Source organism: Chrysochloris asiatica, unplaced genomic scaffold, assembly GCF_000296735.1.
Source record: "Chrysochloris asiatica unplaced genomic scaffold, ChrAsi1.0 scaffold00005, whole genome shotgun sequence".
NCBI lineage: Eukaryota > Metazoa > Chordata > Mammalia > Afrosoricida > Chrysochloridae > Chrysochloris > Chrysochloris asiatica.
This window is the reverse complement of record NW_006408523.1, coordinates 12,673,557-12,698,389: the sequence shown is the minus strand read 5'-3', so window position 1 is coordinate 12,698,389 and position 24,833 is coordinate 12,673,557. Positions and strand designations below refer to the sequence as shown.

The 24,833-nt window shown below is 38.8% G+C and overlaps 1 protein-coding gene across 1 annotated transcript in view; it reads left to right on the top strand.

Annotated features, from left to right (window-relative positions):
- The window catches only part of UBAC2 (UBA domain containing 2), a 226,999-nt gene that overhangs the window by 127,735 nt on the left and 74,431 nt on the right, over positions 1–24,833 (top strand). Inside the window, exons 6-7 of the mRNA XM_006832061.1 lie at positions 7,246–7,369; positions 11,325–11,372. Coding sequence (XP_006832124.1) covers positions 7,246–7,369; positions 11,325–11,372 — 172 coding nt within the window. The remainder of the gene's footprint in view (positions 1–7,245; positions 7,370–11,324; positions 11,373–24,833) is intronic.

The following is a 24,833-nucleotide window of genomic DNA, read 5'->3' as shown; positions in this document are numbered from 1 at the left end:
CGAATCGGGCTGCGAACCTTAAGGCCAGCGGTTCGAAACTACCAGCCGCTCTGCGGGAGAAAGATGAGGCTTTCTAGTCCCGTAAGGATTTACACCCTCGGAAACCCTGTACAGGGTCGCTATGGGTCGGACCCGACTCGATGGCACTTCACAACAACAACAACAATGACAGACTCAACTAGTTAAAGCAGATGTTTTAGCCAATGGGTGAGCGAGTGGTAAAGTATGTAAAGAAGAGGTGATGGAGTAATACAAATTCTTTGAGATGCTCTTGAGGGTTAGTATATGATAATTTCATGAGGTCACAAAAGTTACTACTGTTGAAATTTCCCAGGGCGTCTTTGTCTGTGATTATACTGTACAGGTGGTGTTGACTTCCTTTTATGTAGACGAGGTAAGGTGGACAGACAGTTGTGGTCTTAACTGAGTGTTTCTGTCCTTTTGTTTGCTCTCAAGTCGAGTGCAGTCCTGAGTAGATATCAGGCATGAGTATGTTAGTTGATGGGAGGGATGACCTGTTTTCCTCTGTTTGGTATTTTCAGCTTTATGCTCTTAATCTGGATGGACTTCTAGGAGTTAACTGTTCAGGGTATGAAAAAGGTCATTATGAATTATTGCTGACAGTATAAAGAGCAGATGTCATAAAGCAAATAAGGAAAGAGAAAAACTGTTCGATGACTAATAACATTATGATATTTTCTGTGTGTATAGAAATAGTAACAGAAATTTTCTGCAAAACAGCCAATATGATCCTGGTTTGAAATGTGTGCTTTTGTATTATGGGTGTATGTGGTCTCGTATTTAGTCATTTAAAACTATGTGATGATTAATAACTTTTTAGGAATTTTTAAGCTGCTTCTGCTGGTAGATAAGGCATGAGCAGTGGCTGTGAAAATTCCTATCAGTATTCTTTTAGTTTACATTGAAATGTAACTCTACTTTAGTGTTTTATTGTACCAGCATGCTTGCACTTTACATTGAAATGTAACTCTACTTTAGATTTTTATTGTACCAACATGTTTGTACTTTATTGTTGAATGTAAGCAGAACTCCTATGGATTAAGTATTTCAAAGAACATGTTCAACAGACATCAGCAGCCCATATTTTGAGTATTTATGAAATTATTTTGAGTCCAATAAAAAGCTAGTAAAACAAGGAAAGGGTTTTTTTTTTATATAACAAAAAGAAAATTATGTTACCTTTACAATTTTAAAGGTAAAATCATTCATCCTGCAAATGTTTGTTGAGTACCTCCTCGGCCAGGCACATTTCTAGACACTGGGGATAAAGCAGTGAGCAAACAAAACCCCTACCCTTGTGGAGCTTACATCTCAGTGGAGGAGACAGAGAATAAGTAAATAAATCATATGATGTACTACAAGGTTTTGTAGTTCTTATTCATATTCTTCTCATAGCAACCCTGTATATGGCTACCGAGGAGCGGCTGGTGGATTTGAACCTCTGACCTTGTGGTCTGTCAGTCCAGTGTTTATCCTGCTGCACTATATCACAACCCCATATATCATCATGTTGCTGTTGTTAAGTGCCATCGAGTTGATTCCTTGTAATTATCTTTCTGGTATTCTCTTTCCATCAAAATTCATCTGACATCAGCAGTGATACCTCCTCCTTCCACATCTTCTTCTGAATCTAACTTGAATTTCTGGCAATTCCCTGTTGAGTACTTCTGAAACCCGTTTTGAATTATCTTCAACAGAAGTTTACTTGCACATGACATTCATATTAATAATAATTTCCACATTTCTCAATATCATCGATTCTTGTTTGTACCTATGCTACCTCTTGAAATGGTTGAATGTTGACCGATTCTTTTTGGAATAGTGACTCTTGTGTATTCCTTCCATCTTCTTTTGATGCATCTTGCATCTTTCACTCTATCTCCCATAGAAGCCTTCAGTATTGCAATTCGAAGCATGAATTTTTTCCTCAGGTCTTTGAGCTTGGGAAATGCAAAGTGTATTCTTCCCTTTTTGTTTTCTACTTTAGGACTTTGCACTTCTCATTATAGTACTTTACTTGCTTTTCACAAGCTGCCCTTTTGAATCTTCTGTTCAACTCTTTTACTTCCTCATTTCTTCCATTCACTTTAGCTACTCTGTGTGCAAGAACAAGTTTCAGAGTCTTCTAATATCCATTGAGGTCATTTCTTTCTTTCATGCCTTTATATTGACCTTTTGCTTTATGTCCGATATCCTTTTGTCATCCCATAGCTCATCTTGTCTGTGGTCATTGATGTTTAATGTATTAAATTAATTCTTGAGACACTCTCTAAATTCAGGTGGGATATACTCAAGGTCATACTCTGGTTCTCATGAACTTTTTAATTTTCCTCAACTTCAACTTGAATATGAATATGACTGTTCCTCAGTCAGCCTCTAGCCTTGTTTCGACTGGTGATCCTGAATGTCTCTGTGTCTATTCACAGGGTTACTCACTTTGATTCCTGTGAATTCCATCCTGTGAGGCTCATGCCAATGTTGTTGTGTTGTTGTGTGTGAAGTGTCATCAAGTCAGTTCTGACAAATAGCAACAAGCAACTGGTATGTGTGACCCATAGACTATCTGGTTCAAACCAACTTTAAAATCCAGTGCCAAGTTACCATTGATGTTGTTGAAAAAGGTATTTGCAGTAAGTAAATCATTGGTCTTGCAAAATTCTATAATGTACTTTCTGGTGTCATTTCTGTCACCAAGGCTATATTTTCTAGCTACTGATCCTTCTTCACTTCCAACTTTCATATTCCGATCAGTGATTTAGCAGTGCATCTAGATTATATGTTTGATCAATTTCATGCTGCAGAACTTAGTAGTATCTTCAATTTCTTCATGTTTTTTAACATCAGTGGCTATATTTGAGGCAAATGGATATTATCCTATCATTGATAGTATTATATTTCAGGTTTGGTCCTGAAATGTTTTTTTGACGATGAATGTGACACCATTCCTCTTCAATGTCGTTCCAGTATAGTAGACCATATGATTGTTCACAGTAGTCTTTACCAGACTGTTTCAGTTCACTAATGCTAAAATAGGAATACAAATACAATAAATAGTAATAGAAGGGAAATAGAGTAGGAATAGAAGAAAATTTTCAACATAATTGAGGAGTATGTACACAGAACCAACAGCCAACATAATTCTTAACAACAAGAGACTGGAGTCATTCCCTTAGAGAACAGGAACCAAACACAGATGTCCTTTATCACTGTTCTTTCTCAGTACTGTACTGGAAGCCCTAGTCAGAGCAATAAGACAAGAAAGGGAAATAAAAGGCATCCAAATTAATAAGGAAGAAGTAAAGGTTCCCATATTTTCAGATGATCTTACACTTAGAAAATCCAAGAGATGTTACAAGAAATCTACTGGAACTAACCAAAAGTGACAGAGTACAAATTCAATACACAAAAATCAGTGGACTTCATCAGTACTAACAAACAGAGCTCTAAAAAAGGATATAAGAAAATGATTATAATTTACAGTAGTTGCCAAAAAGGTTAAGTACTTAGGAATAAGCCTAGCCAGGGATGGAAAAGAATTATGCAAAGAACGCTGTAAAACACTACTGCAAAAATCCAAGAGAGAACTACATCAATGGAGGGGCATACCATGCTCATGGATAGGAAAACTTAATATTGTAAAAATGTCAACACTACCCAAAGCAATCTATGGATATAATGCAATCCCAATTCAGATTTCATCAGCGGTTTTTAAAGAGATGGAAAACCTAATCACCAATTTTTTATGAAAAAGAAAGAGATGTTGAGTAAGAGCTATAGAAGAACAAAGGTGTAGGCCTCATACTTCCTGATCTCAGAACCTGCTATACAGCTGTGGTAGTCAAAGCAGCTTGATACTGGTACAGTGTCAGACACATAAAACTAAAGAACAGAATTTAGATTCCAGAAGGAAACTCATCCACCTGTAGACAGCTGACCATTGACAAAAGACTGGAGTCCATTAAATGGGGACGGGATCGTCTCTTTAAACAATGGTGCTGACAAAACTGGTTGCAGAAAAATGAAACAGGACCCATATTACACACATACACAAAAATGAACTCAAGAGGGATCAAAAACATAAGGTAAAACCTAAAAGAAAAATAGGGACCAACTTAGAGGCCCTAGTTTATAGTATGAATAGGCTATCAAACATAACCAGAAAATGCATGAACAGCAGCTGATAGATGATATGACTGGATCTCCTAAAAATTAAACACTGATGTACTTCGGAAGAATTCTCCAAAAGAATAAAAAGGGAACCTACAGACTGGGAACATTTTTTTGGCAGTGACATAGCTGACAAGGGACAAATCTTAAAGAGGTAAGTCAAGGATTAAATGTCAATACTTCAACAACAAAAAGACAGACAATTTACAAGTGGGTAAAGGACATGAATACGTACTTCATCAAAGAGGACATTCACATGGCCAACAAATATATGAGAAGATGCTTGGGCTCATTAGCCATTGATGTTGTTGTTAAGTGCTGTCGAGTTGGTTCTGACCTGTTGTTGTTGTTGTGTGCTGTGGAGTTGGTTCTGACTCATAGCGACCCTGTACAGGGTTTCCGAGGCTGTAAATCTTTACGGTAGCAGAATGCCTCATCTTTCTGCCACGGAGCGACTGGTAGTTTCGAACTGCTGGCCTTAAGGTTCGCAGCCCTATTCGTAACCACTATGCTGCCAGTGGATACCTAGGTAGATAAATAAGCTGAAGAGATGTGTAATGGAGTATGGGAGTATACTCATGAGCATACATAGGCGTGACAGAAGATATTTGTACATCTGACGAAGCTTCAAAAGTTTGTGGAAAAATTTCATAATCTTTTCATTCCATTTTTACACAAACTTTTGAAACCCCTTTTCATATGTGTTGAAATATATTTAGTTATATAGTAGAACATGGAGTTCTTCCTGGTGTGGCGCTATAGAATAAACATTTAGCTGCTGACCTTCTCACCACAAGTCTGATTGTTCAAACCCACTATTCACTTCTTGGAAACTCTATACAGGGTCACTGTGAGTCAGAACTGACTAAACAGCACTTAAGGACAACAGCAACAAGAGTAGCGCATACCAGGAGCTAAATTATGCAACATTCTTAGCATACTCAAACATCTCGAGGGACTGAGTCACTGGGCAAGTGGGCTTAGGACTGTTGTCTCAGGGAACATCGAGGTCAACTGAATGTTAACAAAGTCCATGAAGACACTATTCTAAATCCTACTGTGGTGAGTGGTAGCTGGGGTCTTAAAAATTTAAGATCAACCATCCAAAATGAATTGATTGATTTCTTCCCCATCCCCAGGAAAAAAAAGAGTGAAGACAATCAAGACTCAAGGAAACAATTAGTCCAAAGGACTAATGCACCATGCATACCACAGCATAAATTGTTGAATAGGGAATTATTTTTTTCTATAAACTTACATGCACACCACTATAAAGTATTGGAAAAAATATTGATTAAGGGCTGATCACTATGGGATTTGCCCCACTGTGCTGCCTGCATACCTCTGTGTCCTGTACCTATCATACTGTGTTTGGAGTTATTTACTCCTCAGCTCACACGCCATATTTCAAGTATCTCATACTCTTCTTTGTCACCCCAGTGCTGACTCAGTGCCTGATACTTAGGAGTTAGTGTAAGCATTTGCTACATTCTTGGAGATACCTGTTGATACTGCTCTTTGGGTTTTAATAGTATAACTGACTGGACAACAAAGGCTTTCCTTTAACCTAGACTCTACCAAAGGTGGGAAAGGTCAGTAGAGATCAAGAGAGTCCTGTGTTTCCATGGTAGCTGTAGTCAGCATATTTCTTTGTGAAGTGAATATTTCTTGTAGCTGTTGACATTACTGTTCATAAATAATTCTGATTTCTGGTAGTACTGATGTCACTGTCAAATCTGGGAAAACAAAAATACACTGATTAATTGGGCCAATTATTTAATGAGAAATTAGTGCAAGTATGTGCCCAGTTATGTTACCCTGCTTATCCCTGGTACATATGTGAGTGTCCAGTCTTTGGTCTAGTTCCTTAAAGTTAGGGATTGCTTCTTACTCATAGGTTTGGCTGTAGCTGTAATGCCTGGTATACTGCCCCACACATAGTGTCCAACTGACTAATTGATTCACCGAGTCTCTGAGGACCAAGAAGAGAACCAACTGCCAGGAGGAGTTGGGGAAATCGTTTTAAGGAGAAGAACCATGCTATTTCATACAAGCAAGCCGAAAAGTAAAAACAGTATTTTAGGTTGAAGGAATAATGTGTCAATAGATAATCATAAAAGGGCCTGATGTGCCCAGGAAACAGCCTGATGTGGGTGTGTGAAAGCAGAAGAGGAAGGAAGTAACTGGACTAATAAGATGCTAGTACTTGCATTTTCTCTGTGGATACCAGGAACTTGCACAGGGTTTTAATCGGGAGTTACAGGTTCAGAGTTGAGTTTCGGAAGAGAATACTGTTAAAGGCATATCAAATGGATTGGAACAAACGAAGATTGCAAGTAGAAAGACACACTCAGCATTTGAATACGTGACTTTGAAGGTATCAACAAATTGAGTTTCATGGCCAGAATGAGGGGATAAGTTGAGAGTTTGGAACTTGCTTCATTTTCCTAGGTGAAGGCACAGAATGAGTTGAGACTAGAACAAGAAGGAAAAAATATAATGGAACCTTGAAAAGGACAGAAACCAGGTTGGAAAACTGGTAAGATACAGTGTGTGAAACAAAAGAAAGGGATTTGAGGAAGGGAAGGCAGGAATGCTAGGCAGTGTTGTGTGCTATGCTGTGGTGATGTTTAGTTGCACAAAGTTTGAGATGAGACTTTTGGATTTGACCATAAAGACTTCAAGTTCTTCTCTTGCTATGGTTTGTTTGTCTAGTCTCTTGTGTTACAGCTTACGTTATTTGTGAGAAGAAAACGTAGCATCAAGTTTCCATTTTTTCACAGTATTTGGTAATTAGTAGGTAGTAAACCATTTCTTTGCTGTACTCTGGGGAAGTCCACAAAGATAGAAGATTAGAAAAGTTTTGTAATGTGTTAAATGCAATACAAATTATTTTAGAAATTGATGCATGTATGGCAACCAACTTGGATTTCAAAGACCATGCTTTCAGACTGAGATAAAATTATAACTAGTATTACTTCAAATATACATTTGCCATTGATATTTTAAATTAAATTTTATACTGTAGTGATTTTGTTTGTTTGTTTGTTTACATAGCTTGGCACCTGTGTTTGCTCTGTTTGTACCATTTTACTGCTCCATACCAAGAGTCCAAGTGGCACAAATTCTGGGCCAATTTTCCATCACAAACAAGACATTGATTTATATATTGGGACTACAGGTACGGTATGCATTTTATGTTCATATTTCTTTAACCAGATCTTTCTTTTTTTCTTTCTTTCTTTCTCATTTGATCTCCTGAAAACAATGTTTCTTTCCATAAGTTTTACTTCATGATCTATATCAAGAATTCAAAAGAAGTGTTACAGAACAAAAACATCAAGGTGTACCAGGGACTAGAAAACTTGCCTAGCCTTTAGAAATCTGATAAGCACTTTCACTGTAATTTGTATCAGTGGAAAATGTTTTGATTTCACATTGAGTTTTTTCTAAAATCATAGTGTGAAGTGAAAACCAAGTGGAAAATCAATGTCAAATTAATTTATGGGGTACAGTGTCACCATTGTGGCTCTGAAGAAGAAACCAAATATGCTTTGCCAACCTGAGCTTTTGGTTTCTCGAGAAGTTTTAACAATTGTGTCATGTAGTTAGAATGGCATTGTCACCATTTGTTAAGTGGTTCAGAGTGAAGACCCATAGCGTACTTATTATCATGATGCCATTTAAGAAGGTGATCTTCACTGCTATTCATATATATTAACTGTTTCCTGCTCTGTTCCAAGCCCTATGATATGAAGACACATAGTGTTTGCAATTTCTTACTTGCAATATTTGTCACTTTTCTTTTATTCTCTTAACTTTTGATGTAAAGTTTTATCCTGCTGCTTCCTGTGACATCATGTGTGTCTTGCCCTTTGATCCACTGACTAGTATCACAGCATTCGTATCCCACACATGTCAAACTGATACAAGTGTCACTTTAACATGCCCTCCTCTCTCCCCTTTTAACCTTTCTCGTTTCCTCTCACTTCTCTAGTTCTGTTGTCATTTAAGTCATCAATGGCTCATCTGGGGCGGTTGTTTCCTTACCACTTTTACAGCAATTTCTCATGAAATACGTTTCTTCATCCCTCAACTCCAGTGCTTCTAGATTCTCCCTTATCCTTCCTAAAGTTCACATAACTTCGTAGCCCATTTCTACACTGTATTCTTACTCTTAGGATTTTTCCGGGAGTGCTCAATTTTTTTAAGTTATTATGACGCAAAGCAGAATGACATCTTAGACGAGTACCCTGGACCTCAAGTAGGAGACCTCATCAGTTCTCATTCTAGTGAGGTACTCACTCATTGTGAGACTTGAGTCAGGCCAGGTCACGTGTCTGAGCCTGGTGGTACATTCCAACACAAAAGTTATGTCAAATCTTCGCAGGGACAGAGCATCGTTTTATAATTATGGAGTAGGAATTCAGTGTAGCATTGTGGAAAGACTTTGGAGTCATGTGGACTTGGGTTTGATTACTGGCTCTGGTAATTATTAGTTTTGTTACTTAACTTTTCTGAGCCCCTATTTCTGCATCTGTAAAGTGGGGTACATAACATCTCTCTTACAGGGGTGTTTGAAGGATTAGAAATAGTAGTTGCTGGGATATTTACTGTAATCTGAACAGGTAATAAGAACTATAATTTTAAAAACCTTAAGTCAGTTGGTTAGTACTAGTGAATAATTCATGTCTTCCTGATTACTTAATCATTTATGGTTTCATACCTACCACCATTGGTGTTTTCTGGGATTCTGAATGTATTGCTTTTGTTGTTGTTGTTATTTTGAAGACATTGTGCTTAATGTCTTACAGAAAGGAGATCCTAGTTAGAAACTGCAAAGCCTTTATCAGAAGAGCCATTGTGTTTAGTGCTTTACAGGGGTGTCATGAGCCTGCAGTGAATGAAAGTATCCTCATAGTCCTAACACGGCAAAAATGTAAATGGACCTACCACAGTTATGTTGTCCAAAATAATGTAAATCCCTAATATTTTCATAAAATCTTTAATGAATCTGTGAGGTAGAAGTTGGTAACAGTAAGGGGACAGAGGTGCCTCCATAACTTCTTGGTAAAAATCTAAAGACCTCAGCTGGAATGCTCTCCAGGGTTCTTCTGGTCAATTTGGTGTCAACTGCTGGAAGAAAGTGGGACCGAACCCCTTATACCTAAAGTTACTATTCTCTTTCTCCCTCCTCCTCTCTGGGCCTTCACACATGTTTCCTTGTGCCTTTTTCTCTTACTGCACCAGATTCTTAAAGCTGGATTAATGGAAGGTGGGATGGATGACTTTAACCATTCTCAGAAAGGCACAAATACTTGTTAAGGGTCATTGGGCATCAAGTGGCTTGAGATCCAGTCACGTAGGACCCTGTGCTAAGTGCTGTAGACCATAAAATGAGGTAATACATGGGATACCTGCCCTCTAGGAGCCCAGCAGCTGTAAGGAAACATACTCAGTGTCAAAGCATAAGCAAACACAATCAGGGCCAAACACGCAACAAGATGAGAGGCTTAAGTTCTAAGGAAATTCAGGGTTTTTTAAACTGATAGAATGACTACTCATTTTATGTATATGTGAAACATGCACAGTAGACTTGAGAAGTTACAAGAGAGCATACATCTGTGGTACCAACTGCCTGTATACAACTCCTACCTCTGACACTTAGTTGCTTTTTGGCCTTAGACAACTTAAACTTACATAACCACTCCGTTTTTTTGATTGGTAAAATAGAGATAATAATAGAACTTGCCTCTTAGAGTGATTCTGAAGCCTCAGTGGGTTTCATGTATGAACAAAATGAAGATTAGAACATGGCGCCTGCCGGGTGCTATGACAATGTGAGCTGGGGCTCCTGTTTCTTTTACTTCTAGAAGACAGTTACTGTGAACTATTGTTTCACAGAATTCCCATCCTTGTGAGTATCAGAGGCACCCACAGTGCACTAGCATCCATGCTGGATCGAAAGATTACACTGGCAATCACAGCCGGTGCTCATGGCCCGGCAGTGGATCACGGAACTCGACCTCTCAACCCCCTTCTTGCCTGTCTTTTCTTAACTCCATCTTTGTGTCTGTGTGTACCAAACTTTAATCTTTTCCTGTAGCATAATGCCAACAAGCAAACGATAGTGATAGCTTTGGTCTTCCTCTGCGATCAGAAGTACTTAAATGCCCCATCTACGGTTCTACAAAAGGGCCACTGCTGGTGGTGTAGTGGGATAAGCGTTGAGCTGCTAACAAGAAGGTTAGCAGTATGAGTCCAGCAGCCACTCCTCGGCGGAAAGAGGAGGCTTTCTGCACCTGTAAAGATTTATACATATACAGGGTTGCTATGAGTCGGAACCGATTCGATGGCATTTAATAACAGCAACAACGATTCTAATTAATTTGCCATAATTAACTATTACTGTTACTTGTAGTAATAGTTAAAGAGAGTTTGCACTTTTCTGGTCGAACTGGCATGAGAATATCAGCCCAAGGAAAGTAAGATTGGACGTGGAAGTGTAAGCTTGCAGACTCCTTCCCATCTAAATTTAGAGTGAATATGATAAGAAATGAAAATGAGACCAATGGTATGTGCCATTGGATGGGGACTGCATGATTTAAATGTTGTTAATTGTAGTCATTTCTTTGTTGTTGTTGTTAAGTGCCGTCGAGTCGGTTCCAACCCATAGCGACCCTGTACAGGGTTTCCGAGGGTGTAAATCCTTACGGGAGTTGAAAGCCTCATCTTTCTCCCGCGGAGCGGCTGGTAGTTTCGAACCGCTGACCTTAAGGTTCGCAGCCCGATTCGTAACCACTACGCTACCAGAGCTCCTTTAGACGTGGCATTTTACTTTGTCACTTAGTACCCATTTCTGATTAGGAGTATGTTTGAATTTCACTTTTTTTGTTTCTTTGCTTGGCATTAGGTTTGGCTCAACCGATCTTTTTTAGGCTATTTAAAAAAAACAAAACTTGGTTTAAAAACAAAAACAACTATTTTATTTTAAATAGCAGAATTGTTCTGTATTTACTAGTTATCCTGTGGTTTATGTGAGGAATATTTAATGTAGAAATGGTTGTGGTAATAGCTATGTTTTGACCAGCAGTTGAATTTCTTTTTTAGTTGCATTTTTTTTTTTTCTTTTATAGCTTTTCACCTCTGGTTCCTACATCTGGATTATAGCCCTAAGTGGACTTGTAAGTGTGATCTTCCCTCCCCCAACTCCTTTTCTCATCTAAACAACAACAAAAAAATTAGGAAAAGTGTCATATTTAGATTGTAAATTATATTCTGCTATCTGGAATATTCTTTTTTGACTGTGGTATATATCCTGACTGATTGCTACTTCAATAGGGATTAAAGCATGCCATCTAAATGTGGCGTGCTAAACTGACATAAAAGAGGCCCAGTTTGTGTACGTTTTCAAGGTAACATTGGTGAACATTTTAGCTGAATTTTGCCAGTGTTGTTTTTATAATCCACTAGTAGCCTAATTCATTGAAGGCCGTGGAAATGACAGAAAAAGAAGTCCGAGTTGCTAAAAATAATGGGAAATGGTCTGCCTGCTGCTTGTTTTGTAAAATGGCATTGTCATGCGAGGTATAAAAAAACAAGACTAACTGGAAAATCAGGTGAGCTGGAACTGACAGAAGACTCATCAGAGTTTGTAGCCAGAGAAGGAAGACGGAAAGGAGCCCAAGGATGGGGACAGAGTCCTCAGTCTGTGGGCTCTAATTTCTTTACCTCACTCCTCCCAGTATTAAGATTCTGTTTTAATAATAAGCTTTTAATGTTAAACTCCCTATGAGAAAAGAAATTTTAGAGCATCAATGGAGTTTTCTTCTTCATTCTTGACAAATTTGAAGTCTTAAACTTACGTAAAAGTAAAATCTTAACTAGTGAGTAAGAGTAATTTTTTCCATGTAAATATCTAAAATTACAGAATGGATTAATAGGCACATGTATAAGATTAGAGGGAAAGAATTTGGAAATAATGATTAATTCCATTGCAGACATTTTAAGGAAGTTATCACAGACTTATTCCTGATTTCTGAATTGTCTAGTACTGTTACAACAGAAATACCACAAGTGTACGGCTTTAACTAGCAAATTTATTCTCTTACCATTTGTTGTTGTTGTTAGGTGCCATTGAGTTGGTTCTGATCCATAGTGACCCTGTATAGCGTTTCCAAGGAGCAGCTGGTGAGCTTGAACCACCGACCTTCTGGTTCAGACGACTTTGCAGTCTGACGCATTAGCCCACAGAGCCACACTTCAGGGCATAGCAGCTCTAGGGAAGACTTTCTGAAACCCTCTGTTGGCTCTGGGTTGACGGTTCTTGCCTCCTTTCAACATCTGTGAGCTTGGCATGCCTTGGAGATTTCCTTATGTCTTGGCATCAGTTGTCCCTTGATCTGCAAGATTCATAGTACAGGGTCTCTAGGTCCAAATGATGTGCTCACCTCCCAGTTGTTTTCCTTGGTGGTACTGAGGTCTCCTTGTACTCACTTGTAAAATGTTTTTTGTTTCTCAAATGAGATTGACCCAAGATACAAGTCATAGTCCTGTGGATTGTAGCCTGCCTCATTAACAAAATAGAAGCCAGACAGGGTAATTGCATCAGATTGCAAACTGGAAGATAATTACATAATACTGAGAATCAAGGCCTAGCCAAGCTGACGCATATTTTAGGGGAACACCAATGTGTCTGTTTTGAAACCTGTTCACTGCTCCTCTTCCTTTGTGCTCTGTATGTTTTTTCTTTTCTGTGTTCGTTTTGTATTCAGCCTGCTCCTTCGTTCTCCAACGCTGATGTACTTCCAGTCAGAATTCTGGGGATCCATTTCACTTTACTTTGTCCCCCTGAATATTTTCTAATCTGCTGAGATAACCTACCTTGCTTCAGGATAACAGAACTGAACCTCATCGTGAGGACATCAAATCACCTGAACCAATTGGTCTTTTTAAGACAGGTGGTAATTTCAGTGCGGCCTGTTTCAAGCTGATTCTGTTTGGCATAGTTGCCAGGCTCTTTCATTCAAACAAACCTCAATCCCAGTTACACAGACAGCCTGCGGATCATAGCTAGATAGCTCAGTACTTTAATAATTAGAGGAATAGAGGATTTATAGTTTCTTCCATAATTTGTTTTCCTTAAGCAGTGATAGTCTTGAGTCTTGTTTGTTAATATTTTCTTAACAAATTCATGAATTTTCAAAGTGACATATAATTTACTCTTTCTGTGTGTGAGTTTACTGTTGATGCATACGCCCTCAATAACCACACACCTCTCGAATAACTCATTGTGTTAAAACACCTCACCGTCTTTCTTTTCTGACTCCTGGTTTTAAAATAAGTGTTTGCTTTCATCTCAGAAAGTGTCATTGTATGGTATTGAGTGTCCTGGAATTGGAGGTTGCATTTTTCATCTCTGTGTTTTTGTTGTTGTAAAGTATTGTCGAGTTGGTTCCGACCCAGAACGACCCTGTATAGGGTTTCCGAGGAGTGGCTAGGGTTTCCGAGGAGTGGCTGGTGAGCTTGAGCCACCAACCTTTCGGTTCAAACCAACTTTGAAGTCCAGCACATTAACCCACAGCACCACACCAGGACTCCTTTCATTCCTGTAGTCTTCTTAAAATCTAAAATATGTATGTTGAGGCCTCAGTCTTCTCCAGTACACGTTCTGAACAGGTAGTGAAGTGTCTATTTTTAAACAAGTTTTCTTTTTTTTTTTTTCAAATGAATCAGAGGTTTAGCAAATAATTTTTAAGCTAAAAATCTCTTGTTTCAGAAAAGTGACTAGAATTGCAATGTGTTTGGAGTGTAACTCTAAGATGAATTTATCTTTGTAAAGATTTCCATTAATAAATAAACAGCTCTGAGGCACTTGAATGGTCACCTTTTACAGTAATTAATTTAACCTTCCTACCCTAGCTACTGGGGTCCTGTTGTGGCTTAGGATAATCACTGAACTGCTAACCACAAGGTTGGTGGTTCAAACACACCAGAAACTCCTTGGAAACCCTATACAGGGTCGCTATGAGTCAGAACCAACTCAGTGGCACGTAGCAACAACAACAACCTTGCCCTTTATTGTTGACCCTCCATAATCAAATGGCAAGAATCATGTTTACTTAACACAGCTGATAGGAATGAGAATCGTAACGTCTTTCTCTTCATGTACTGCCATACATGTTGCTGCTTGCATTAAACTTACTATTTTCTTATTTCTGAATATTTTTATAGGGAAATATGTAATATAATATGGCATAGTGTTGGTATGGGTAATTGCATAAGGAGATTATTAAAATTATTTATAATTCACCACTTATTAAGAGATTGGAGCCTGAGCTTTTTTTACAAATCACAGTTGGCCTGTTCCAGATGGCTCTTGCACAATACGGCTTCTCTCCAAGCCATGGCTTCCCCTTCAAGCCATGGCTTCCCCTTCGTGTTGTTTTTGTTTTCATGCTAAATAAAAATGCTAGACTTGTACTACCAAAAAAAAAAAAAAAAAGATACAGATGCTATTCAGTGTTTTGGGGGAATATTATAAAACCTGTTGATAAAAGTTCACCTTTTAGCATTGAAACCAACAGTTCACCTAATGCTCTATATTAATATAAGTTCTCTGATTTCAATCTTGGCAATTATGTCTTGCTTCCAGAGAAAGAACTTTGTTTTAAAATAGACTTCTGGTAAAACATAAATCATTTGTTCTCTGCTGCCATAGAAACCAAAAACTTTACCCATGTCTTTCTGGAAAGCTGCCAGCTTTGTTTTGTTTTTTTTTTTGTTTTGTTTTGCTTTTTATTGTTAAAAACCAAACCCACTGCCAAGGAGTTGGTCCCAACTCAGAGTCTCTATGGGACAGAGCCAAACTGCCCCTTTAGGGTTCTTCCATTAAGTCTTTATGGGAGCAGACAGCCTCATTTTTCTCCCAGTGGGTTCAAACTGCTGACCTTGGAGTTAGCACCTCAACACGTAACCCTCCATGTCACCAGAGTGCCTTCCTTTACTTTGGTTGTTGTTGTTAAATATCACCGAGTTAGTTCCAACTCACAACTACCTTGTATAGGGTTTCCAAGGAATAGCTGGTGAGTTTGAACGCCGACCTTGTGGTTCAAACTGACCTTGTGGTCCAGTGTTTAACTTGTAGCGCCACACCAGGACTCCCATGTTTTGGTTAGGGTAGTGTTTGTCTCATCATTCATTCTTATTTAGTTATAAAAATGTCTTTGAATGTATAACTAAATGTCCCAGTGTGATTAACAGAGGAGACTGATGAATTACATCAATAAAGTGGTGGTGGTACTTGTTAAGTGCTGTCAAATCATAGAAGCCCACCTTTAAAAACTACATTTTGTTTGTGTTGTTGCAGTTGTCGACAGTGTTGTTGACATACACCAATTTAGCCATTTCTACTTGTATAATTCAGTGACATTGATTATATTCTTCAAGCTGCGGCAGCATTTTCACTCTCTTTTTTCAAATTCTTCTCTAAGTTTCTTCTCTAATCTTCTCAGTTGCTATTGTCAGTTTGATCCCATGTGGATCGTCCTATAAAACAGCACAGTGCTCACACAGTGCTCAAGGCAGATGTTCATTACTACTTAGGAGAAGCCCCTTTCTTCAGTGACCTCACAGAACAGAATGGAACTCACTTGTCGTCCTGGGTTGGGCGAAAACATGGTTTTCAGATTGCCAGGAATCAAACTAAGTTACTTTGCCTAGGACAGCTGCTCACTTTTTAATTCCTTTTTTTTTTTGCTATCCAGCTGCCCAGGAAGAGTACAGACGTTCGGTTGTACTTAAAGTTCCCTTAACTTTAAGCATATTTTGCACATGTATCGTTTATGAATGTTTTTGTATTTCCTAGTTCCTCTTTTGTGAATTCTGAGTTTTAATATCATCATTTAATATTTCAAATTGTTGTTGTTGTTGTTTTGTGCCGTAGAGTCAATTCCAACTCATAGCGACCCTGCACAGGGTTTCCGAGGCTGTAAATCTTTATGGGAGCAGAATGCCTCATCTTTCTCCCTTCAGAACGGCTGGTAGTTTCGAACTGCTGACCTTGAGGTTAGCAGCCCAAATTGTAACCACTATGCTACCAGAGCTCCTTAATACTTTAACTAGAACTGTTTTTAATGAAGGGTGTAAAACGGTAATTGGGAAGCTTGATTATAGTAGTAGCCAAGTGAAATAATACATTTGAAGCAAGGACTTCAGATATTCTAGTATGCATTGTTTCCATCATATACAGCATCCTGCCTAACTAATATCCAAGCTCTGAGTTTGGATATTTTTTTTCTGTAGTCAATGGGTATAGTTAATGGTTTTGGAGCAACAGAGCTTCATACTGGTGCAAGATTGCAGACATCTCATTAGAGTCTAAGTCATTCGGAGAAGGAGAGGAAACATGAGCAATCATGAAGGAGTCAGGATGGCTCACTTGTGGTCTGTGATTTGTCTTTCCCTCATCCCTTAGTGTCTTTGGTGAGAGGGCTTCAAAAGTTGAACCTACTCTTCATTTATCCCCAATTTCTTTATTCTTATTATACATGAATCCTTTATTTTCTGTAGAAAACTTTGCTTACTCGTTATTGAACTTTACTGAAATGCTTTTTGTGGTTCTGCAGAAAGCCTTGGAGCCGTCCATACACCACTACTTCTTCATTTTCTGAACTTTTATGAATCATAGTAATGAGTCATTACCACTGGGATGTACCCTAATTCTCAAAAGCCAGGGTCTCAGGCTTGAGTTGAGGCTAGTATGATTAAAATAGAAAAAGCTTCCTTTTGCTAGTTTTCTCTTTTGGCAATCCACATTTTTCTAATTGTTTGGTCTTCCTTCAAGCTTTTTGGGAATGACTTAGTAGACATGCATGTATTTTTCACATGCTAGGCTTCTGTACTTTGAACGGCCTTTTTTCTGTCTGCCCATTTCCTGGGTTTGGTACCTATACAGTATGTAGACTTTGGTTATCTTATGATCAAAAAAGTCTTGGTGTGTAAAAAAGCCCAGTCTACCCAATAATAAAGCACTCTCATAGCTTAGTGGTTATGAGACAGGCTGCTAATTTCCAGGTCAGATGTTCAAAACTGCCAGAGGTTCTGCAGGAGAAAGATGAGGCTTTCTGCTCTGGTAAAGATTTGCAGCCTCAGAAACCCTATACAGAGTTGCTATGATTAGGAACCAACTCCATGGCACATAACCACCACCACCCAAAATAAGATTAGGATTGTCGAAGGACACCAAATTATTTAGGGCTGTAGATAAGCTCTGAGTTTGGATATTTTTTTCTGTAGTCAGTGGGTATAGTTAATGGTTTTGGAGCAACAGAGCTTCATAGTGGTGCAAGATTGCAGACATCTCATTAGAGTCTAAGTCATTCGGAGAAGGAGAGGAAACATGAGCAATCATGAAGGAGTCAGGATGGCTCACTTGTGGTCTGTGATTTGTCTTTCCCTCATCCCTCCCTAGTAATTTTAAAAACAAGCAAACAAACAAAACATTGTTTTATAGTAACTATTTAAAAAAAGAAAAAAATCAAACCTTATGTTGGTTGTCTTTCCAAGTTGTGGTGTAATATTAAGGGGGGACATTATAGAAATAGAATCATTGACTGTGGAAACTTACACTTTCTTTGGAGTAAATGTTAACCTCCGAGCTGGTTTCTGGGAGAAGGGTAATGGTTTGTTTGGTCCTTTGTGCTTTCTCGGTGTTTAGATGATTTTCTCTCCCCTTCTTAGTTCCTTTTCTTGTACTCCTCTGAAGTTTTCTCTTTGCATAGATTTCTTCTCTGGATTGGCCAAAGAAGGGCACAGCATAGCAGGTCAAATAATTCATTTGATGCACAAAGCTTGCAGTTAAATTTTAGGAATTCATGTCATCTTTCTTTTAGCCCATTGAAAATAAAGACAGAGGCGTCAAAGAGAAGGCAAGGCTGGTTAAAGCTGTGTGCTTGGTTGGAGTGTAGAAGTAGAAGACCTTAAGAAGTAGAAGACCTTAAGAAGCATTCATATTTAAAGGGTGCTTTTACATGTTGATAATTTGAAAGGTAGCTATAATCTCTTATCCCAACACTAAGGAGCTCTGGCAGCATAGTGGTTATGAGTCAAACTGCTAACATCAAGGCCAGTAGTTTGAAACTACCAGCCGTTCTGCAGGAGAAAGATGAGCCTTTCTGCTCCTGTAAAGATTTATAGCCTTGGAAACCAACCCTACACAGGGTTGCTATGAGTCGGAACCGACTCCACGGCATACCACCACCACCACCACCACCACCCCAGCCTAAGCCCTGGACTCTGTCTTTCATTTGTCCTAACTGTGATAGGAATCCTAGTGTGGAGCTGTAGAATAAACACTGGAATGCTAACCACAAGGCCAGTGGTTCAAACCCACCAGCCGCTCCTCAGAAACCCTATACAGGGTCGCTATGAGTCAGAACTGACTGGATGGCACACCGCCACCACCTTCCCAACACTGAATTGAGTGCTTTTTGCTCCGTTGTACATGCCACTCTGCATCCACACACCCACACGTGCATTCATATTGATTCTCTCTCCATCTTATTCCCTCCCTCCCCCTCCACAGTCCCTCTATCCCATATGCTATCTTGGTCAAAAGCCAGTAGTACTGAAGGAAGAAGTCTAAGGTATACTCAAGGCACTGGTAAAGAATAAAGCTCTGGGAACTGATGGAGTACAAATGGAAATCTTTCACCAAACTGATGTAGCACTGGAGAAGCTCACTCATCTATGCCAAGAAATTTGGAAGATAGCTGCCTGTCCAACAGATAGGAAGAGACCCTTGTTTGTGCCTATTCCAAAGAGAGGTGACCCAATGGAATGAGGAGACCATTGGACAATATCATCAATAACACATGCAAGTAAAAGTTTGCTAAGGATAATTTAAAGCTAAAGATATGGCTACAACTGTACATCCACAGGAACTTCCAGAGGTTCAAGTCAGATTTAGATGAGTAGTACATGGAACAAAGGATATCATTGCTGACGTCAGATGGATCTTGACTGAAAGCAGACAGTATTAGAAAGATGTTTATCTGTGCTTTATTGAACATAGAAGACTTTTGACTATGTGGATCATGACAAGCAATGGATAACACTTTGAAGTATGGGTATTCTAGAACACTTAATTGTGTTCATGAGAAACCTGTACATAGACCAACAGGCAGTTGTTCAAAAAGAACAAAGGAAATGGTTTAAAATAGGGAAAGGTGTGCACTGGGGTTGTATTCTTTCACCATACTTATTCAGTCTGTATTTTGAGCAAATAATCTTAGATTCTGGATTATATGAAGAAAAATGTGGTATCAGAATTAGAGGGAGACTCATTAACAATTTGCAATATGCCGATGATAAGACCTTGCTTATTGAAAGTGAAGAGGGCTTGAAAACTGATGATTATCAAAGAGCACAGCCTTCAATATGGGTTGTGCCTCAGAGTAAAGAAAACAAAACTCCTCACCACTGGACCAATAAATAACATCATGATAAATATTAAAAAGATTGATGCTGTCAATGACTTAATTTTGCTTGATCTACAATCAATACCCACCAGAGCAGCAGTCAAGAAATCAAACAGTGTCATGCATTAGACAAATCTGCTGCACAAGATCTCTTTGAAGTGTTCAAGAGCAGAAATTTCAGTTTGAGAACTAAGGTGCGTCTGACCCAAGCCATGGTATTTTCAGCAACCTCATATTCATGTGAGAGTTAGACAGTGAGTAAGGGAGACCATAGAAGAATTGATGTATTTGAGTTACGGTGTTGGAGAAGAATATTAAAAGTACCATGGCGTGCCAGAAGGACAAACAAATCTGTGTTGTTAGAAGTACAGGTAGGACGCTCCTTAGAAACTAGGATGGTGAAGCTTTATCTCTCCTTCTTTGGACATATTTTCAGGAGGGACCAGTTCCTAGAGAAGGACATCATGCTTGGTAAAGTGGAGGGTCAGTGGAACAGAGGGAGACATTTCAGAGAGATGGATTGGTACAATGGCAGCAGCAATGGGCTCAAGCATAGCAATGATTGTGAGGATAGCACAGGAGCAGGCAGTGTTTCATTGTGTTTTGATGGCGTCACTATGAGTTGGAACCAACTTGATAGTACCTAACAGCAACACATTTATTGTGTCAGATTAGTTGTAATCCCCTCAATGTAAGCCATTCTTCCTGCTTCCTCCATGAGTTCCCCATTTCTATTCCTCCTTCTTTCCTGCCCATTGCTGCCACCTGTGCTTTATTTGGGGACAAATGCTGTCCTTTTGTCTCATGGTTGGTTCTTCTGAGGAGTACATTCTTCACAAATATTATAGTTCACTTGGTAAGTCTGCCTTTTGTTCAGATGTATGGTGATTCTCAGGGATGAGTTCAATTCCACAATTGGAGGATGTCTTGAGCCCACAGACTCCGGGGTTCGCTATCATGCCAATATATCTGATCTTATTTGTGAGTTTGGATTTTGTTCTACATTTTTCTCACATTCTGTTTAGGACCTTTTGTGGTTCCAATCAGAGTGACTGGTAGTGGTAGCTAGGCAGCTTTGATTTCTTCTAATCTCAGGGTGAAGTCCTGGTTTGGCACTGTGGGTTAATGTGCTGGACTGCAAGGTTGGTTTGAACCTCAGAGTCAGTGGTTTAAGCTCACCAGCCATCCCTCATAAATCCTGTATGGTCACTCACTATGAGTCAGAATCGACTCAATGGCACTTAACAACAAACAACAATCTCAGGGTAGTAGTGGAGGCTGTGATTTGTGTGTCCATTAGTCCTTTGGAGTCATTGTTTCCTTGAGTTCTGACTTTCGTCACTCTTCTTTCTGCCAATAGTTGCCTCTTAGATGGCGCTAACTTTCAAGATCCAAGTCACTACTCATCACAGTAGGCTGTAGAACATATTCTTTCTGAACTGCATTATGCCATTTGGCTTAGTTGTCCTACAAGACTGTTGTCCTAAGCCCCAAATCAAGCTACTCCATCCCATAAAATGTTTGGTTATAGCTAAGGGGGTTTCCTAACTTTGCCCTTTGTTTGCTTACACTTTTGACTTACCCTTGTATTTCCCTTTGTTGTCCATAACTCTGTGCTCCTCTCAGTGGAGAGACAATGCTTGAGGGAGACCTTAGGTATGAGGAAGTTGTTAAAGTGCCCAGAGACTCTAAAAGACATATGTCAGTAACAACTTTCTGCAGCCTTCATTATGAATTCTGTAGCAGAACAAGAACCTAAAGAATGTTAGCTCATTGTCAGCTTCCATTCTCTTCCTCATCTGAGGAATTTGGCCTATAGCTGTACGTTCTCTTCTAAGATCCTCAGGCTATTTAACGGGTCCTCTACATGTGCTGGATTAAAATGCAGCACCAACCTTGCTTTCAGCAAACTTGTCATGTTTCTACCATAATCATTTACAGGTATCTCAAGTAAAAAATGACTTAGAAAGATTTTAAGGATAACTTAAAATCTGTTTAAGCTCATTTGATAATGCTGCTGACTAAAAAGATAAAGAAATAGAGGTAAGAGAAGGTTGTTGGGGTTTTTTTTGTTGTTAAGTGCCATCGAGTCAGTTCTGACACATAGTGACCCTGTATAGGATTTCCAAGGAGCAGCTGGTGAGTTTGAACCAATGACCTTGTGGTTCAAACCACCCTTGGGGTCCAGTGCTTTATTCTACAGACCAAAAAGAATTTAAAAAAAAACTTTATGTTCTTACCAGTCAATTTCTATGTCAGTTACACCACAGATAGTTTTTCCAAAGTCTTCATATTGTTGTCCTATCAGGAGACTGAAAGTCTTTAATCAGTTTTGATTGTCTGTTTAAATAGATTTTTTTTTTTTTAAAGCATAAAAGTGCCCAGTAATTCTTCTCACTGAGCTCCTTGTGCTGACATTTCTCTTCTATCTGGATGATGCCCAATGAGGAAGGACTTTATGTTGACATTTCTATCTCAATGATGGCCAATAAGAAAGTTTGTTAGTGGACTCAGTACAAGCATTCCTCATTTCTTTGGGCTCTGTGCTCCCACTCTTCACAGATGCTGTGTTCTTTACAAACTGAAGGCTGGTTTGAACAAGTTTGTCCCTGCCATTTTTTCCAACCGCATGTGTCACTTCATGTCTCTGTGTCACATTTTAGTAATTCTCACAATATCTCAAACTTTTCCACAATGCTGTTAAGCACTTAATATGGACTACAGCATAATGTAAGCAAGTTATATAAACACTGAACACCAGGAAAATTCATGTGACTCTTTATTACAGTATTCTTTGTGGTGGTCTGAAACTGATCCCACAGCATCTCTGAGGTATACCTGTTCATGGACTCTTCATGTGGCGTTATAGAATAAGCAAATAAACTCTGGATTGCTAACCACAAGGTCGGTAGTTCAAACCCAGCAGCCACTTCTCGGAAATCCTATACAGGGTTGCTGTGAGTTTGAACCAACTTGATGGCACTTAACAACAATACCTGTTCGTGTTATTTTATATTCATCATTTGTAAACAATGGCTAGCTTATTAACAAAAACTCCTTTGGTGTTTATGTTAGCTAGGAATATTTTAAGGATACAAGAAATTTTACAGATTATTTTTATTCTGCTTCAAGCCTACATTTTCCTAAAAAATTTAAAAGATTTATATACCTATAGATGTCTTAATCTTTCTAGATCTTCATATTCACTTTTTTTTTTTAAATGGTAAGTCTTTCATTCCATTTACTTTTTTACAGATATATTTTGTTGTTGTTGTTGAAAATATACCCAGCAAAGCACACACCAGTTCTGTCATTTCTACAAGTACAATTCAGTGATATTAGTTAAATATTTTGAGTTGTGTGGCCATCCTCACCCTGATTTTCTGAGTTGTCCCTCACATTAACATAATACTTGGTCACTGTCCCTTAAGGTTCCTCTCTTTCTAGTTGCTGTTGTCACTTTGATCCTATGTAGTTTTTAAAAGAACACTCAGTAAGCTAGACTACTGTTTGGTTTTAAGAAGATTTCAGAGAAACTTTTTGGTTTCAGGTTTAAAGATTATCTCAGGAATATAGTTTTGGGGGGTTCATCTGACCTGTGTCCATGAGAATATGAAATTGTGGTATATGTTTTCCCCCTTTTGGTCAGGATTCTTCTATTGAATTTTTCATCAAAATATTTGTAATGGCACTTGGGTACCATCTAGTTCTTCTGGTCTCGTAGCCAAAGAGGCAGTTGTTACTGGAGGAAATCAGCCACACATTCCATACCCTCCTCTGTGTACATCATTTACAGCACTCTCAGAATCACGACACAGTGGAAGCAACCCAAGTGCCCAACAATTGATGCTGGAGAAACAAATTCAGACAGTAGAATGCTACTTGGCCAGTAGGAGAAATGCTGATACATGGTACAATATGGATAGCGCTTGACATTATGCTGAGTGAAATAAGTAAATCTTAAAAGGGCAAATATGGTAAGAGCTCACTTACATAAAAAGAAAATAGAAGTCAAACGTATAGAGTCCAAAGTATATTAGCCGTTACCATGGGTGGTATGTGTGTGTAGGAAAAGGGGTGAATGGTGATGGGAAAATCGCATTGAATTTAAGAAGGGTAGAGTTACACAACAGTCCTCATCTGTTTGTTGACTGTAGTGTGGTGGTATGCGTATGCCATGGTACTGGAAACCACACCACTGGTATTGAAATTCCAGCAGGGGCACTCAAGGGGGCCAGGGTTCATCCAGTTTCTAGACCAGGAAGAAGGAGAAACAGACCACAGATCAATGGTTAGCCACTGAAAGCCTTTGAAAAGTAGCAGAGCATTATCGGGCTTACTGCCATAGATGAGCCCCTCTGGTTGGAAAGTACTCAAAATAGGACTAGGCAGGAGTAGTCTCCTCAAAGTAGAGTTGACCTAATGACGCTGATAGTGTAAACCTTTAGGGACTTTCCTTTGCTGATGGGGCACACCTCAAACTGAGAAGAAACAGCTGCAAATGTCCCTTTAATAAATCAGAATATGGGCTGAATGAAGTATGAATGCCGGAAAATAGGAAGTCATCCAAAATGAAGTGGAACATATGAAGATTGATGTCCTAAGCATTGGTGAGCTGAAGTGGACTTTAATTGGCCATTTATGGGATGGTCATATGATTTGCTGTGTCCGGAGCAACATCACATTCATCTTCAAAAAGAGCATTTTAAGATCTACCTTGATGTTCAGTGCTATCTGTGATAGGATAATATCCATACACCTACAAGGGGAATGATCTAATACCACTATTATTCAAATGGATGCACCAACCACTTAAGCCAGTGATGATGAAATTGAAGAATTCTACCAACTTCTTCAATCTGAAATTCATTAAACATGCAATCAAAATGTATTAGTAATTGCTGTCAATTGAAAAGCAAAGGTTGGAAGCAAAAAGAACCAGTAGTTGGAAATATAGTCTTGATAATAGAAACTATGCTTGAGAAAGCATGATAGAACTTTCAAGACCAATGACTTATTCATTGCAAATAGCCTTTCCCCCGCAACAACATAAAAGGTAACTATACACTTGGACTTTACCAGATGGGATACATAAGGAATCAAGTTGACTACACCTGTAGGTAGAGCATTGGAGACGTTCAGTATCTTTAACTAAAACAAGGTCTC